General features: G+C 43.5%; 1 protein-coding gene across 1 annotated transcript in view; it reads left to right on the forward strand.

Moving 5' to 3' along the window:
- The window catches only part of scn5lab (sodium channel, voltage gated, type V-like, alpha b), a 208287-nt gene that overhangs the window by 22805 nt on the left and 167460 nt on the right, over nucleotides 1–18022 (forward strand). Inside the window, 1 exon segment of the mRNA XM_065019402.1 lies at nucleotides 13851–14159. Coding sequence (XP_064875474.1) covers nucleotides 13893–14159 — 267 coding nt within the window. The 5' untranslated portion in view covers nucleotides 13851–13892.

Raw genomic sequence — 18022 nt, forward strand, 5'->3', positions numbered from 1 at the left:
AACACGTCTGTATCCATTCATCAACATCAATAGCTTCACCAGGTCTTCCTCACATTTTTGTTTTACATGTTTTGTGTCATCAGGAAAAGCCTCTATCAACCCTTGATACAGTTTGGAAATCAACTTTGGAGGTTTGTCAGACTGCCCTAAAATAGCATCTGGCGTGTCCAGTGTTTGCCGCACAGAGAGAATAAAGTGTGCTAAAATTCACCTCACCTACTCAAAGACTGGACTTCCCTGGCTGCCTGCCCCTGCTGAGACCTATGATCCTCCTAAAATGAGGCATGACAAAGATTTACCTTGGTGTACATTTATGCATTTTATTATCCAAGAATAGAATCATTGGTTCAATAATTTAAATTACTTTTAGTCCATGATCCCAGATTGTAGCTTTAAGATTAAACTGCTGTCCTGTAGCTACTGTAGGTGTAGCCATCAATTCAAGATGGAACTTTTTGTATCATTCACTGATATTGTTAATATACGTCAGAAATCACCTGAGCTTCATGGACGAGTCATCCCTGGCTGTCTGACCCTGCTGGAACACCTGTCACCTTCTGATCCTGCTAAGACCTGATGAGCATAAGATCCTACTATGACCTGATGATCTGATGAGCATAGTGTTGTGTACTGACTGCACCAGAGGGCTGCTTTCCCGCGGGATGCCTGCAGGACCTGCGTGTCCGACAGAGATCATTGGGGCGCGGTCTGCATTTTTCATGCTGTGGGCGGGAGCGGGCGGTCAGGCAGACGACTTTGGGATGAAAATATTTTTGTTGTCCCACAGATTATTTGGAAATGGCCCTCTCTCTGCTTTGTATGCATTAGCCTACCTATTGTATTAAAAACACACATTTTCACATTATTCAAAAGTTCTACTAAACTAAAATGTGGAATTGTTTTATGATGGTTATACCATGGATCATTTTTCTATTTGATTTAGAATTTTAGAACCCCTGTAGATATAGAAAAGAAAATTAGAATATATACAGTTGAAGTCGGAAGTTTACATACACTTAGGTTGGAGTCATTAAAACTCATTTTTCAACCACTCAACAAATGTCTCGTTAACAAACTATAGTTTTGGAAAGTTGGTTAGGACATCTACTTTGTGCATGGGACAAGTAATCTTTCCAACAATTGTTTACAGACAGATTATTTCACTTATAATTCACTGTATCACAATTCCAGTGGGTCAGAAGTTTACATACATTAAGTTGACTGTGCCTTTAAACAGCTTGGAAAATTCCAGAAAATTATGTCATGGCTTTAGAAGCTTCTGATAGGCTAATTGTCAATTGGAAGTGTACCTGTGGATGTATTTCAAGGCCTACCTTCAAGGCAGGGTAGCCTAGTGGTTAGAGCATTGGACTAGTAACCGGAACATCATGGACATCTTGAGCCAACACCAGAGAGAGAGAGATAGGGGGAGGAGAGAGAGAGAGAGATAGGGGGAGGAGAGAGAGGGGGAGGAGAGAGAGAGAGAAAGAGAGAGAGGGGGAGGAGAGAGAGGGGGAGGAGAGAGAGAGAGAGAGAGAGGGGGGGAGGAGAGAGAGAGAGAAAGAGAGAGAGAGGGGGAGGAGAGAGAGAGAGAGAGAGGGTAAAGAGAGAGAGGGGGAAGAGAGAGACAGTCATGGATTGTGAAAGACAGAGAGGAAAGGAATAAAGAGGTGGGGCAAAATCTTCCCACATCATTACACAGCAACTCAGCCTCCCACAGCCTCATGGGACCAAGCAAGCTGAAAAAAGAAGGAAAAAACCCTGTCAAACAAATCAACAATCAACAATGAAGCAACATGTTGGCAAGAACACCAAGGAAACATTTGAATAATCAAACAGTGATTATAAACGCACACACACAAGCGGCGTCGGAGTGTGACTTCCCAAATCAACTACCCCTACGTGAAACCCCCCCATTCACAACGTGGTCTCAGGGTATTTCATTTTAATCTGTATGTAAATCCATTACGTTAGTTATGTCATGAAAGGAATAGCAGTCGTACAAAATCATATGAATTAGCGGACGGTTACTAAGTATACCAAGCATTAAGAACTCTCCCCATGAAATAGACTGACCAGGTGAATCCAGGTGAAAGCTATGATCCCATATTGATGTCACTTGTTAAATCCACTTCAGTTAGTGTAGACCAGGGGTGTCAAAGTCAAATGGACGGAGGGCCAAATAAAAAAATCAGCTACAAGACGAGGGCCGGACTGTTCGAATGTTCATTGAAAAATTTTTAAATGACGCATATAGTCTAGTGAACCTAATTGAACCTACTGAAAACCTAACAAATATATTACAATATGATCAGATAAATAAAGCAATATTTTCTTATGGCTATGTCAGTAATCTTTAATTTTCAACAGACACAAAAGACAAATTTCCTTTATATAAATATCCCCATAACATGAACATTAAATGAAAGAAACCGGTATTCAAGGCACCATCAGTAGACTATATTTTCTATTTTAGCAAAAGTGGGCTAAATTTACTTCAAAGAAAAAACAATAATAGCAATTTTCTATCATCCACTCAACTGAAATATTTTTAAAATATAATTGGATTGAAATACAAAAAAATAAAGTGCAAAAATCTATTAATCAAAAACAACACTTTGTTTAAGGAGAAGTAACATGCAGTGAAAACAAATATTAAATTTTTACTTTTAAACTTGAACTGAGTAAAAACTCTAAATATGTGATTGCACAGTAATGTTCACTTGTTTGAGGTTGAGGGTGATACTTGGTGGTGTCCCATCTTTTCCACAAGTTCATCAATGTTCGGGGTAAGGCTCTGAGCTGAAGAAATCCTCAGAATTGAGTGGAGGTGTTCAGCAGTAAGTCGACTTCTGTGTGATGTTTTGTTCAGGTTCATCAAAGAAAACAGTTGTTCACACAGGTATGTGCTGCCAAACATAGACAACGTTTGAGCAGCCTGGATGCGCAGCTGGGGCATTGTGCCGGGAGGAAACGGGCGAACTCCGCAGCACCCACTGCCGCATATTTTGCCCTCAGTGCATCATTGCATTGGAGGTCAATCAACTCCATTTGGAGGTTTGGTGGTGAGCTTTCCACGTCAACAGCAAATGGGTTACCGAGCAGTTCAACCTGCTTTTTTGTGCTTCAAAGTCAGCAAATCGGCGTCGAAAGTCAGCGGCAAGCATACCTATTTTATCAGCCAACTGTGTGCTCGGGAATGGTAGAGAGCTTCTCTTTCATGGTCTGGCAGCTGGGAAAGTGGCTCAAATTTTCTTTCCGCATCTCGTCTCCCACAGAGTCAGTTTGGTTTTAAATGCCTTCACTGTACTGTACATATCAGAGATGACACGATCCCGACCCTGCAGCTGCAAGTTTATTGCATTCAGATGACTCGTAATGTCACACAGAAAAGCCATTTCACACAGAAACATTTCGTCTCGGAGTTGTGTTGTGTCTTTCCCTTTGCTGTCCAAGAACAGACAAATCTCCTCACGAAGCTCGAAACATCTTTGAAGCACCTTTCCCTGGCTTAGCCATCGCACCTCTGTGTGATAAGGCAAATCACCATGCTCCGTTTCTAACTCCGTCAGAAATGCCTTGAACTGGCGGTGATTCAAACCTTTGGCTCTGATAAAGTTAACTGTGCGCGTGATGATGCTCATTACATGCTCCATTTTCAAGGCTTTACCGCACAACTCACAATGATAAGCTGTCAGCTCACCTGTCGCGTTTTCCTCTTGCATCTTTTCCCGTATCTTCGCCACCAGTCCGCTCCTGTGTCCACACATCGCAGGTGTTCCGTCGGTTGTCAAACCCACGAGTTTTCCCAAGGCAGCTCCATCTCATTTACACATCTTGACACCTCTTCATACAAATCATGCCCGTAGTTGTGCCATGCATAGGACGTAAAGCCAAAAACTCCTCTGTCACGCTTAGGTTGGAGTCCACTCCGCGGATGAAAATTGACAACTGGGCAATGTCAGAAATGTCGGTGCTCTCATCCACAGCCAAGGAATATGCAATAAAATCTTTTCCCTTTTTCACAAGCTGCTCTTTTAGATTGATGGACAACTGGTCTACTCTCTCGGCAATGGTGTTTCTGCTCAGACTCACATTTAAAAAGAGTTGCCTTTTTTCTGGGCAAACTTCGTCACAAACTTTAATCATGCAGTTTTTGATGAAATCCCCCTCCGTAAATGGCGGGCTGATTTAGCGATCTCTTCTGCCAAAATAAAACTGGCCTTGACAGCAGCCTGGCCTTGTGATTTGGCTTTTTTGAACAGAGCCTGTCGAGATTTGAGGCCTCGTTTTAATTCCTCTGCCTTTTGTAGCCTTTGTTCCATGTCCATATTCTTGTTTTTGTCCGCGTGTTTCGTTTCATAATGTCGTCTCAGATTATACTCTTTCAGTACCGCCACACTTTCTCCACACAGAAGACACACAGGTTTTCCAGCTACCTTCGTGAACATATACTCCGACTCCCACCTTGTTTGAAACCCCGGTTCTCAGTATCCACCTTCCGTTTTGCCATTTTTGATGGGTATCTGAAAGTTAATTTTACTGTGATGCTGACGACTGCTGGGCCAATAAATATTGAAATGAAGCAGCCTACTGCTCGGTGCGTCACCTTTGCATTGTGGGAAATGTAGTATTGGTGCGTGTAAAAGATCTGCGGGCTGCCGGCTTGCTGCGGGCCGGTTCTAATAATAAATCAAGATCATCCCAGGGGCCGTAAAAAACCTTCTTGCGGGCCGGATGTGGCCCGCGGGCCTTGACTCTGACATATGTGGTGTAGACGAAGGAGAGGAGACAGGTTAAAGAATTATTTTTAAGCCTTTAGACAATTGAAAAATGGATTGTGTATGTGTGCCATTCAGATGGTGAATGGGCCAGACAAAATATTTTAAATGGTAGTAGGTGCCAGTTGCACCGGTTTGTGTCAAGAACTGCAATGCTGCTGGGTTTTTCACACTTAACAGTTTCTTGTGTGTATCAAGAATGGCCCACTACCCAAAGGACATCCAGCCAACTTGACAGAACTGTGGGAAGCATTGGAGTCAACATTGGCCAGCATCCCTGAGGAACGCTTTCAACACCTTGTAGAGTCCATGTCCTGATGAATTGAGGCTGTTCTAAGGGCAAAAGGTTGTGGGGCATCTCAAAAATAGGAAGGTGTTGCTAATGTTTGGTGTACTTAGTGTATAGTATTTTACGTCTTACCCGGTCGTACAATAGCATACGATTTGGATGAAGTCACTTATCATATGTCTTGGAGGGCATATAGTATTATAGCTTTCTCTGAGACCAGGTTGCTTGTTGCGTCATAACAACCAAGGAGAATTACAGGGAGAGTTTACGTTGGCGGTTAGTGTAACTAATGACAATGGTTAGGTGAATTTATGTAGCAGGTTAGGTGAATTGGGTTAAGTTTAGAATAAGGGTTAGGGGAAATGTTAGCTAAAATGCTATATTTGTCCGCGACACGAACACTCAACCTTTGGAATGCTAGATGGTCACGAATTACACCCACCCATCCTCCGCGACCAACCTCCCTTCTTTTGTTTCTGTCTAAAGTAACTACCTACTATTGGTAGGTATTATACATTTTGGAGGTGCTCAGAAATACGTAAAGTATGTTTCGTAAGGCTCTGAGGCCAGGTTGCCTTTCAAGCCTCTTTATTTCTTAATTTACTCTCAATTCTCATCTTTTCCTCTCCTCCCCTCTTTTCTTCTCTTCCCCTGTGGTCAAAGCAAGGGAGTTGATTAGACAGAGGGTTCAGTGCGGGTGCAGTTGTCTTGCCCAAATTAATCATCTGTCACGAGGGGGTCACCACTCATCGATGAACGTGTTTTTGCCTCCATCCCCTTGTTAATGAAGCATGTAACGTTTTTGGGGGGAGGGTCAGGGTGTGTATGCACTGTGCATGCATTTGTGTGTATCTGTGTGTATGCGGTTTGTGTGTGTGTGTGTGTGTGTCTTGAAAGAACGGAGATAGATTCAAGACAAGCTGTAATCCTCTAGGGACATAAGGTCTCAATGATAACTAACTGATGATGAAGAAGCCGTCGGTTAAGACGTCGGCAACATTGATGAACCATAATCCTTTTCCCCTCATCACAGTGACTATGGAATCAATTCAACCACGCCTGTATTTTGTGGGCTGATTTACAACAACGAATGGCTCAGTGTTTTTCCTAATCACTGGTTTCTTTGAAAACTGAGCATCAGGGTTAGAGGTGCACCACACACGTATGACGAAGAATACCTCCTCTGTCTGTCTCTGTTGACCGTGGTTTGTGAGTGTGAGAATGTGACGCGTGCACGCACATGCACCCAAGCCTCTGTCCATTGCCCATCCATCTCAAGAGATATCTGGAGTGGTTTACTCTGTTTGAATCCTAGAATAAATTGGCAATTGCACTATAACGCTACAAATAATGGTTCTTATCTTCATCCCCATCCAGGCTACCATACGATGGTGAAGCGTGAATGACCAAAGGTCTAAAGACGAGTCATGCTACAGGCCCATTCAGTCCCCTCAGGCTGATGACTCTTCTTACATCCCAGTTGTAATGGTCTAATAGGAAACCTAGATGAATAATGCTGACAGCCTGTCAAGTGACTCTAAGCTTCAGCTGGATATGCTGGATAGAGGCCCTGACTGGGCCCTAGGCTGACAGCCTCTGGCACCGCTGGTACACTGCTCCTCCATGTGTTGCTCTTTATTGCTGATTTCCCAAAGGGATACCAGGTCAATCCCCAGTCTCAGGCTAGGCGGGTTTTGGGTGAGGGCAGAGGGTTTGTGGGGTAGTGGGGTGGTGGACTTGACCCGAGCGCTGAAGTTAGGGGCCAGGTCTCCCTTGCAAAAGCGTTATTTTGACCTCGATGGGACAGCATGTTAAAATAATGATTATATAAATAATGAATTTATGTCTGAGGTTAATTTCTGATTTAATAGGGATTCCCTGGGTTATGGAACAATAGCTAGGGTGTGTTCAATGTCAGGGTGTGTTAGCTAGGGTGTGTTCAATGTTCATAACATTTCGGATAGAAGTGCAGCTAACATGATTCCTAATTCTAGAGAGAGAGAGAGAGAGAAACAGAGAGAACACACACGTGTGTGTGTGTGTGTGTGTGTGTGTGTGTGTGTGTCTGTGTGTGTGTGTGTGTGTGTGTGCAATAGGCAAGCTGTTCTAAACCATCAACATCAGGGCCACAAGCTACATGTTCCTATCCTCAGGTAAACCCTATCTCCCCCCTCTCCCTTTTGTTCAGTATTCTCTTTAGACGCCTGCGCCCAAGTGCTGCAGCTGAAAGTACCCGAGTGGCGCAGGCAGCCAGCCTTTGAAATGAATCCGAGGCCCATTTAACTTGTTCAATACCCCTAGTGACCTACATAGTGCACTTTAGTGGATCAACCCTATTTTTGGAGGGAATTGCATTTGCCTAAACGGGCTCTTGGTCAAGCCTGACAAGCTGTCCTTTACATTTCATTAACTCCAGATATGCTGAGTGCTGGTCCTACAAGGTGCAAGACTACAGAGTGCTAGACTACAGGGTGCAATACTAAAGGGTGCTAGACTACAGGGTGCAATACTACAGGGTGCTAGACTACAGGGTGCAATACTACAGGGTGCTAGACTACAGGGTGCAACACTACAGGGTACAAGATTACAGGGTGCAATACTATGGGGTGCAATACTACAGGGTGCAATACTACAGGGTGCTAGACTACAGGGTGCTAGACTACAGGGTGCAATACTACAGGGTGCAATACTACAGGGTGCTAGACTACAGGGTGCTAGACTACAGGGTGCTAGACTACAGGGTACTAAACTATAGGGTGCTAGACTACAGGAAACTAGACTACAGGTCACTAGACTACAGGTCACTAGACTACAGGGTACTAAACTACAGGGTACTAAACTACAGGGTACTAAACTATAGGGTGCTAGACTACAGGTCACTAGACTACAGATCACTAGACTACATGACACTAGACTACAGAGTGTTAGAATATATGTCACAAGACTACAGGGTGCTAAACTACAGGGTACTAAACTATAGGGTGCTAGACTACAGGTCACTAGACTATAGGGTACTAAACTACAGGGTACTAAACTACAGGGTACTAAACTATAGGGTGCTATACTACAGGTCACTAGACTACAGATCACTAGACTACATGACACTAGACTACAGAGTGTTAGAATATATGTCACAAGACTACAGGGTGCTAAACTACAGGGTGCTAGACTACATGACACTAGACTACAGAGTGCTAAACTATAGGGTGATAGACTAAAGGAAACTAGAATGCAGGTCACTAGACTACAGGTCGCTAGACTACATGACACTAGACTACAGAGTGCTAAACTATAGGGTGATAGACTAAAGGAAACTAGACTACAGGTCAGTAGACTACAGGTCGCTAGACTACAGGTCACTAGACTACAGGTCACTAGACTACAGGGTACTAAACTATAGGGTGCTAGACTAAAGGAAACTAGACTACAGGTCACTAGACTACAGGTCACTAGACTACAGGGTATTAAACTATAGGGTTCTAGACTACAGATCACTAGAGTACAGGGTACTAAACTATAGGGTTCTAGACTACAGGTCACTAGACTACAGGTCACTAAACTACAGGGTGCTAAACTATAGGGTACTAGACTACAGGTCACTAGACTACAGGGTACTAAACTATAGGGTGCTAGACTATAGGAAACTAGACTACAGGTCACTAAACTACAGGGTACTACACTATAGGGTGCTAGACTACAGGAAACTAGACTACAGGTCACTAGACTACAGGGTACTAAACTATAGGGTGCTAGACTACAGGAAACTAGACTACAGGTCACTAGACCACAGGGTACTAAACTACAGGGTACTAAACTATAGGGTGCTAGACTACAGGTCACTAGACTACAGGTCACTAGATTACAGGGTACTAAACTACAGGGTACTAAACTACAGGGTACTACACTATAGGGTGCTAGACTACAGGTCACTAGATTATAGGGTACTAAACTACAGGGTACTAAACTACAGGGTACTAAACTATAGCGTGCTAGACTACAGGTCACTAGACTACAGATCACTAGACTACATGACACTAGACTACAGAGTGTTAGAATATATGTCACAATACTACAGGGTGCTAAACTACAGGGTGCTAGACTAAAGGAAACTAGACTGCAGGTCACTAGACTACAGGTCGCCAGACTACATGACACTAGACTACATGACACTAGACTACAGAGGGTTAGAATATATGTCACAAGACTACAGGGTGCTAACCTACAGGGTGCTAGACTAAAGGAAACTAGACTGCAGGTCACTAGACTACAGGTCGCCAGACTACATGACACTAGACTACATGACACTAGACTACAGAGTGCTAAACTATAGGGTGATAGACTAAAGGAAACTAGACTACAGGTCACTAGACTACATGACACTAGACTACAGAGTGTTAGAATATATGTCACTAGACTACAGGGTGCTAAACTATAGGGTGCTAGACTAAAGGAAACTAGACTACAGGTCACTAGACTACAGGTCGCTAGACTACATTACACTAGACTGCATGACACTAGACTACAGAGTGTTAGAATATATGTCACTAGACTACAGGGTGCTAAACTATAGCGTGCTAGACTAAAGGAAACTAGACTACAGGTCACTAGACTACAGGTCGCTAGACTACATTACACTAGACTGCATGACACTAGACTACAGAGTGTTAGAATATATGTCACTAGACTACAGGGTGCTAAACTACAGGGTGCTAGACTAAAGGAAACTAGACTACAGGTCACTAGACTACAGGTCGCTAGACTACATGACACTAGACTACATGACACTAGACTACAGAGTGTTAGAATATATGTCACTAGACTACAGGGTACTAAACTACAGGGTGCTAGACTACAGGTCACTAGACTACAGGGTGCTAGACTACAAGGTGTTAGACTACAGGGGGCTAGACTACAAGGTGCTAGACTATAGGGTGCTAGACTACAGGATGCTAAATTACAGGTCACTAGATTACAGGTCACTAGACTACATACCACTGGTCACTAGACTACAAGGTGCTAGACTACAGGGTGCTGGACTACAGGGTGCTAGACTACATGGTGCTAGACTACAGGTTTTAGACCACAGGGTGCTAGACTACAGTTGTCTAGACCACAGGGTGCTAGACTACAGAGTGCTAGACTACAGGAAACTAAATTACAGGTCACTAGACTACAGGTCACTAGACTACAGATCACTAGACTACAGGGTGCTAGACTTTACATTAACAGAGCAGAAATAACGCAGTTTTTATAATGCTTTAAACAAAGTGTTGTGGTATACTTATGTGATTCCATCATCTGGACTGGCCTAGGGGGCCCTGGCGGTAGCTTCCCAAATAATGAACACAGAGGTTGTGTGTGTGTGTGTGTGTGTGTGTGTGTGTGTGTGTGTCTGTGCTCTGTAACCTCCTTGGGGGTGACCTGTGATTGGGTTACCAGGGTTACCAGGTCTCTGATTTGTGTTGGGAACAAAGGCAGCCCTGACCACCAGGCACTAGTGACAATCAATGTAAATAATACATTCAGGTAATTGGACCCACAGTATTTGGGCACGTTTAAAAAAAAAAATTTGCAGCAGAAATTGAAAAGTAGTGTTTCTTATTGAATGAGTCCGCAAATGCCTATACGCAGTACTATATCTATTTTTTTTACTGCACTATAAAAAGAAAGTGCTATCTAAAACCTCAAAGGGTTCTTCGGCTGTCCCCATAGGAGGACCCTTTTAAGAACCCTTTTTAGTTCAAGGTAGAACCCTTTTGGTCCTCATGTAGAACCCTTTCTACAAACCAAAAGGGTTCTACCTGGAACCAAAAGGGGATATCCTATGCGGACAGCCAAAGAACCCGCTAGGATTTGTTCTTCTTCTAAATGTAGACCTGAGAAACAACAGGAGAAAGTAAATAAGCATAGCATTTGTTGCTTGTGTTGAATGTCCAGTACAGAACAGTCATTCTGCAATAATGTTAATGTGTTATCAGGATGTCCAAGTCTGGGGTGCTTTTTCTCTTCGCTCCGTTAGGTGTCTTGTCTCTTCAGATAGCATCTCTGGGCTCCATAACTACAAAGCATTAGAAGCTGAGGCGTCCATTGATGTACACTCTACATGCTCACGCTTAACAATTTCATTTATTCATTTATGACACACAACAATACATGATTAACTCTTTGAATGATCTTTATCTCTAATATTTCCCCAAATACACATGAATCCTGTACCGGTGGTTACTAAGATAATTATATAGGTTATAAAAATGGGTATCAAAAAGAAACATGGGAATAACTGGTGCTGGTTGTGAAAACATGGACACATGAGAGAAGCAGAATTCTGTCAAAGCAAAGGCGGGCGCAAAGTTGGTTGAGATTATGCTGCGAGAGAGAGAAAAGCAAGCCAAGCGTACTGGCGTTGTGTTCAGCCCTACACAATGTCCGTTGCATCAGGGTCCGGGGCAGTAAATAGCTGAAATGGTATGGAAGTAAAAGGCTGGACTTCACATGCATGGTGTACAGGCGCAGGGGGCCACACAAAGGCCATGGAATCACACACAGATTGATTTAACCTGTTTATAAAGCTGCAAAACACGAGGGGATATTTATGTCATAGGCTTTAATGCAGGTCAGGCCTGATATATTGTATAACATGTATAATATCTTAATGTACGGTTGACACTCATTGAAGTACTGCATTTTATACTTTTTTTTCATGGGGTTATTGACCCAGACAGTGATTTCTGATTAAAAACATTCAGTAACACTTTATGAGCAGTTATTGTCACCTATGTTGTGTATTAATATAAGACGTTATGAATGTGTTCGCTTTATATGAAAAGGTTATTCGTGGGATGTGTTACCAAATAGTCTATATTTTCAATTAAGTTGTCATCTTCTGAGCCTGCATTAATATGGAACCGTATAGGTAAGGCCTTAGACAGGTCTAAAGTGGCTACAGTGATTATTTCGATATTTTATTCTCTAGTGAGCAGATTGCTACCTGGTTGAAAGACTGTATAAGTCTCCAGACTCTGATGGACTGGGGTTGTAAGCTGAGGTAATGGGACATCAGGTGCTCTTTTGATGTGGACTCTCACAAGGAATAACGTGAAGAAACGCATGAATGGATGAAAAATGAGGCCTGTCCGATCATTCAATTAGAATACAAAACAGATGGCATGGTCTGTTTGTGCACGGAAGTTTGTGCACCCACACAAACACGCGTACAGGCATCCACGCACACGCACACAAACACACACACCATTACACACCCACACCACGCATAACACAATAGTGGCACAATCTATTTTGGCGACAGAATAACTGTCCTCGGTTGAAGTGATGATGAGAGTGAAGGGGAGGCAATATCAATGACAATGACAACCGTTTCGTTATGATAACCCCCCCAAGCTTGGTCTATCTGTACATTACAAATAGGACCTTTCGCTGCAGTGAGCTGAATCAGGGTCACACAGTGTTTCTTGATAGTCTTAAACAAGTCTACTTTGAAACAAAAGTATTCACCTCACACACATGGTTACGAGCTTCAAGAAAACAAGACACTTGTACCATGTCAGATACAGAGTTGAAAATGCATTATGTTTTGAGTTTGCATCCCAATATTACATTTTGTACACAGTGCATTTGAAAAGTATTCAGACCCCTTGACTTTTTCCACATTTTGTTACGTTACAGCCTTATTCTAAAATGGATTTAATAAAACATTTTTCTCATCAATCTACACAAAATACTTCATAATGACAAAGCAGAAACTGTATTTTTTGAAATTTTTACAAATGTATTACAAAGAAAAAACAGATACCTTATTTACATAAGTATTCAGGCCCTTTGCTCTGAGACTTGAAATCGAGCTCAGGTGCATCCTCTTTCCATTGATCATCCTTGAGGTGTTTCTACAACTTGATTGGAGTCCACCTGTGATAAATTGGACATGATTTGGACAGGCACACACCAGTCTATATAAGCAAAAACTAAGCCATGAGGTTGAAGGAATTGTCCGTAGAGCTCTGACACAGGATTGTGTCGAGGCACAGATCTGGGGAAGGGTACCAAAACCTTTCTGCAGCTTTGAATGTCCCCAAGAACACAGAGACCTCCATCTTTCTTCAATGGAAGAAATGTGGAACCACCATGAAGAATGGGAGAAACTTTCCAGATACAGGTGTGCCAAGCTTGTAGAGTCATACCCAATAAGACTCGAGGCTGTAATCGCTGCCAAAGGTGCTTCAACAAAGTACTGAGTAAAGGGTCTGAATGCTTACGTAAATTGTATATTTTTTTATGAATTTGCAGAAATGTCTAGAAACCAGTTTTTGCTCTGTCATTATGGGGTATTGTGTGTAGATTGATGAGGGGAAAAAACTATTTAATCCATTTACAAATACGGCTGTAATGTAACAAAATGTAAAAATTCAAGGGGTCTGAATAGTTTCCAACTGGACTGTACATCACAAAAGACTGACACATAATAAAAGTGTTTTACATAGAAACACCAGATTTTTTTATGTTTATTTATTATGATGTTATGAAAAAGATGAATAACATTCCACCCATGAGGCCACTAGAGGGCGATTTGGTTATTTGACTGCAGGAAAGAGGTCTATGTTAACTCAGGTCTGCATTTAGGAGTGATACCCCTGTGTGACTGCCCTGTTGATTACCTCTCTCTGTCTCTTTCTATCTCCCCCTCCCTACTCCCTCTCCCTATCACCTCCTCCCTACTCGCTACTCTCCCTCTCTCTCTCTTTCCTTCCCCTCTCCCCCCCTGGTAGCTGGTGAAGTCAACCCTAGGACAGGTGACTCAGGATGAGAAGATGGCCACCCTGCTGCTACCACCGGGTCCTGACAGCTTGCACCGGTTCACCCGGGAGTCCCTGGCTGCCGTGGAGCAGCGGATCGCTGAGGAGGAGGCCCGGCGTACCAAGCACTACCAAGAGGACCTGGGAGACGTGGAGCTGCCCCGGCCCCGGGCCGACCTGGAGGCCGGCAAACAGCTGCCACGCATCTTCGGCGACATCCCCGCCGGCCTGGTGGGAGTCCCACTGGATGACTTTGACCCATTCTACTTCAAGAACCAGAGAGTGAGCACTGGGGGTTGATGGTTGGTGGGAGAATGAGAGGGGCTGTGTGGGTGTGTGTTTGTGTGTGAGCGTGAGCGTGAGCGTGAGGTGGTGGGTGTCTCTCTCAAGGGTCCTTATACTTGTGTTCGAATGCCAGTGTGAAATGTGTTTTTAAGAGCATGTCACTTCTTATATCATCACTGACATCGCTTCCTTTGTCTATTGGACCTCCTTGAAGGATTTCCTCTTTAGTACCATTCCAATTACTGGAACATCTTCCTGTGTGCTTTTATTCATCTGAACCAATTTCCCCTTCTGAAACACATCTCTGGTGTACTCACAGTGACCCTCCTTATATAAAGCCTCTGAAATGGTGTGTGTGCATGTGTACGTGTGTGTGTGTGCGTGTGTGCGTGTGTGTGTGTGTGTGTGTCATCCGTCCTAATGGAAACTGGCTGTGGCCTTTGAGGCAGGTTGAAAGGATTCCCATACCCATTTTTGGGCCCTGTGACTGGGCCTGTTTGGGCTGCAGATTCAGGATGTGTGTGTGTACGTGCATGTGCGCTCGTCTGCACATGTGTGTGTTCTGAGGATGCAAAAGGTAGGACTGATTTACGAATAGAAGGATCAGGCAGACAGACAGACAGAAAAACAAACCGAAAGAGAGACAGACAGACAGACAGACGATGGTTTACTGTTGGCACCATTCTGGTTCTCACACAGTCCTTCTTCCTTAAAAAGAGTTTTGAAATGGGTTTGTGTCACCCCCCCACTGTGTAGACTGGAGGGTGCCTCATCGAGTCATTCTATACGGTATGCATTACAGTATACCTCCCAGAGTGGCACATTTTTGTTCCAGCATTAGCACATCCATATTGAACTACTCGACTTATCGTCAAGCCCCTTGATAAGTTGAATTAGGTGTGTTAGTGCTGGAACAAGAATGTGCAACCCTGGGGGTACTGTAGGACTGTAGATGAGAAAAACGTGTATTCCAGGATGTGAATAATAAGCTTTTAAGCTGGTGGATAAATCAAAATGAACTGACACCTATGGCTGTAGTTGGTGTGGCATCAGTTGAATTTAAGTGATTTGAGTATGTAGCAATTGAGGAAATAACATTTGATTTGATTTAATCAGTTTCCCAGGGAGTGAAAATTGTACCGGTACAGTATGTGAAAAGGACAGAGGCTAGAGTACTGGTTTTAAGGTGCTCAGTTTTAAAATTGGCCTTTCAAAATTCATCAGTCTGGAGTTTTGGTTTGCTGGAGGATACAGAGGGAGGCTGAAGAGCTAGTTCTCCTGGGGATAGATAGTTCTCCTGGGGATAGATAGTTCTCCTGGGGATAGATAGTTCTCCTGGGGATAGATAGATCTCCTAGGGATATATAGTTATTCTGAGAATATATAGTTCTCCTGGAGATAGATAGACCTCCTAGGGATATATAGTTATTCTGGGGATAGCTAGTTCTCCTGGGGATAGATAGTTATTCTGGGGATAGATAGTTATTCTGGGGATAGATAGTTATTCTGGGGATAGATAGTTCTCCTGGGGATAGATAGTTATCCTGGGGATAGCTAGTTCTCCTGGGGATAGCTAGTTCTCCTGGGGATAGATAGTTCTCCTAGGGATATATAGTTATTCTGAGAATATATAGTTCTCCTGGAGATAGATAGATCTCCTAGGGATATATAGTTATTCTGAGAATATATAGTTCTCCTGGAGATCGATAGATCTCCTAGGGATATATAGTTATTCTGGGGATAGCTAGTTCTCCTGGGGATAGATAGTTATTCTGGGGATAGATAGTTATTCTGGGGATAGATAGTTATTCTGGGGATAGATAGTTCTCCTGGGGATAGATAGTTATCCTGTGGATAGATAGTTCTCTTGGGGATAGATAGTTCTCTTGGGGATAGATAGTTCTCCGGTGGATCGATAGTTCTCCTGTGGATCGATAGTTCTCCTGGGAATAGATAGTTGTGCTGGGAATAGATAGTTCTCCTGTGGATCGATAGTTCTCCTGGGGATAGATAGTTGTGCTGGGGATGGATAGTTCTCCTGTGGATCGATAGTTCTCCTGGGAATAGATAGTTGTGCTGGGGATAGATAGTTCTCCTGGGGATAGAGAGTTCTCCTGTGGATCGATAGTTCTCCTGGGGATAGATAGTTGTGCTGGGGATAGATAGTTCTCCTGTGGATCGATAGTTCTCCTGGGAATAAATAGTTGTGCTGGGGATAGATAGTTCTCCTGGGGATAGAGAGTTCTCCTGTGGATCGATAGTTCTCCTGGGGATAGATAGTTGTGCTGGGGATAGATAGTTCTCTTGGGGATAGAGAGTTCTCCTGTGGATCGATAGTTCTCCTGGGAATAGATAGTTGTGCTGGGAATAGATAGTTCTCCTGTGGATCGATAGTTCTCCTGGGGATAGATAGTTGTGCTGGGGATAGATAGTTCTCTTGGGGATAGATAGTTCTCCTGTGGATCGATAGTTCTCCTGGGGATAGATAGTTCTCCTGTGGATCGATAGTTCTCCTGGGGATAGATAGTTCTCCTGGGAATAGATAGTTGTGCTGTGGATAGATAGTTCTCTTGGGGATAGAGAGTTCTCCGGTGGATAGATAGTTCTCCTGTGGATCGATAGTTCTCCTGGGGATAGATAGTTCTCTTGGGGATAGAGAGTTCTCCTGGGGATAGATAGTTGTGCTGGGAATAGATAGTTCTCCTGTGGATCGATAGTTCTCCTGGGGATAGATAGTTGTGCTGGGGATAGATAGTTCTCCTGGGGATAGATAGTTCTCCTGGGAATAGATAGTTCTCCTGGGAATAGATAGTTGTGCTGTGGATAGATAGTTCTCTTGGGGATAGAGAGTTCTCCGGTGGATAGATAGTTCTCCTGTGGATCGATAGTTCTCCTGGGGATAGATAGTTCTCTTGGGGATAGAGAGTTCTCCTGGGGATAGATAGTTCTCTTGGGGATAGATAGTTCTCCTGGGGATAGATAGTTCTCCGGTGGATCGATAGTTCTCCTGTGGATCGATAGTTCTCCTGGGGATAGATAGTTCTCCTGGGAATAGATAGTTGTGCTGGGGATAGATAGTTCTCTTGGGGATAGAGAGTTCTCCTGGGGATAGATAGTTATTCTGGGGATAGATAGTTGTTCTGGGGATAGACAGTTGTTCTGGGGATAGAGGACATGTCAACTGGATACAGTTGTGGGTCCTCACCTCACTTTCCTCTGTCTTCCTGAATGTTTCTGCCTTCCCTCCCTCTCTCTCTCCCTCAATCTCTCTCCCCATCCCTCCTACACCCCCTCCCTCCCTCTATCTCTCTCTTTCTCTCTCTGACTCTCCCTCAATCTCTCTCTCCCCATCCCCCTGCCCCCCCTCTCTCTCTTTCTCCCTCTGACTCTCCCTCAATCTCTTTCTCCCCATCTGTCCTGCACCTCTCTCTCTCTCTCTCTCTCTCTCTCTCTCTTTCTCTCTCTCTTTTCTCTCTCTGACTCTCCCTCAATCTCTCTCTCCCCATCCCTCCTGCCCTCCCCTCTCTTTCTCTTTCTTTCTTTCTTTCTTTCTTTCTCTTTCTTTCTTTCTTTCTTTCTTTCTTTCTTTCTTTCTCTCTCTCTCTCTCTCTCTCTCTCTCTCTCTCTCTCTCTCTCTCTCTCTCTCTCTTTCTCTCTTTCTCTCTCTCTCTCTCGTTTTATCTTTCTCACTCTCTTTCTCCTACCTCTCCTCCAGAGGATAAGAGCTCCTGCTAATTTCCCAAAGGTTTTGTAGAGGAATGGAACAAATCAACCAAACCAAAACAACCTCTTATTGTTTACCTTAACTTGGCCCAGGCCATTTGATAATCCAATAGGTCTATGCAAGCCAACACCGACAG

This window comes from Oncorhynchus nerka, linkage group LG6 (assembly GCF_034236695.1).
Source record: "Oncorhynchus nerka isolate Pitt River linkage group LG6, Oner_Uvic_2.0, whole genome shotgun sequence".
NCBI lineage: Eukaryota > Metazoa > Chordata > Actinopteri > Salmoniformes > Salmonidae > Oncorhynchus > Oncorhynchus nerka.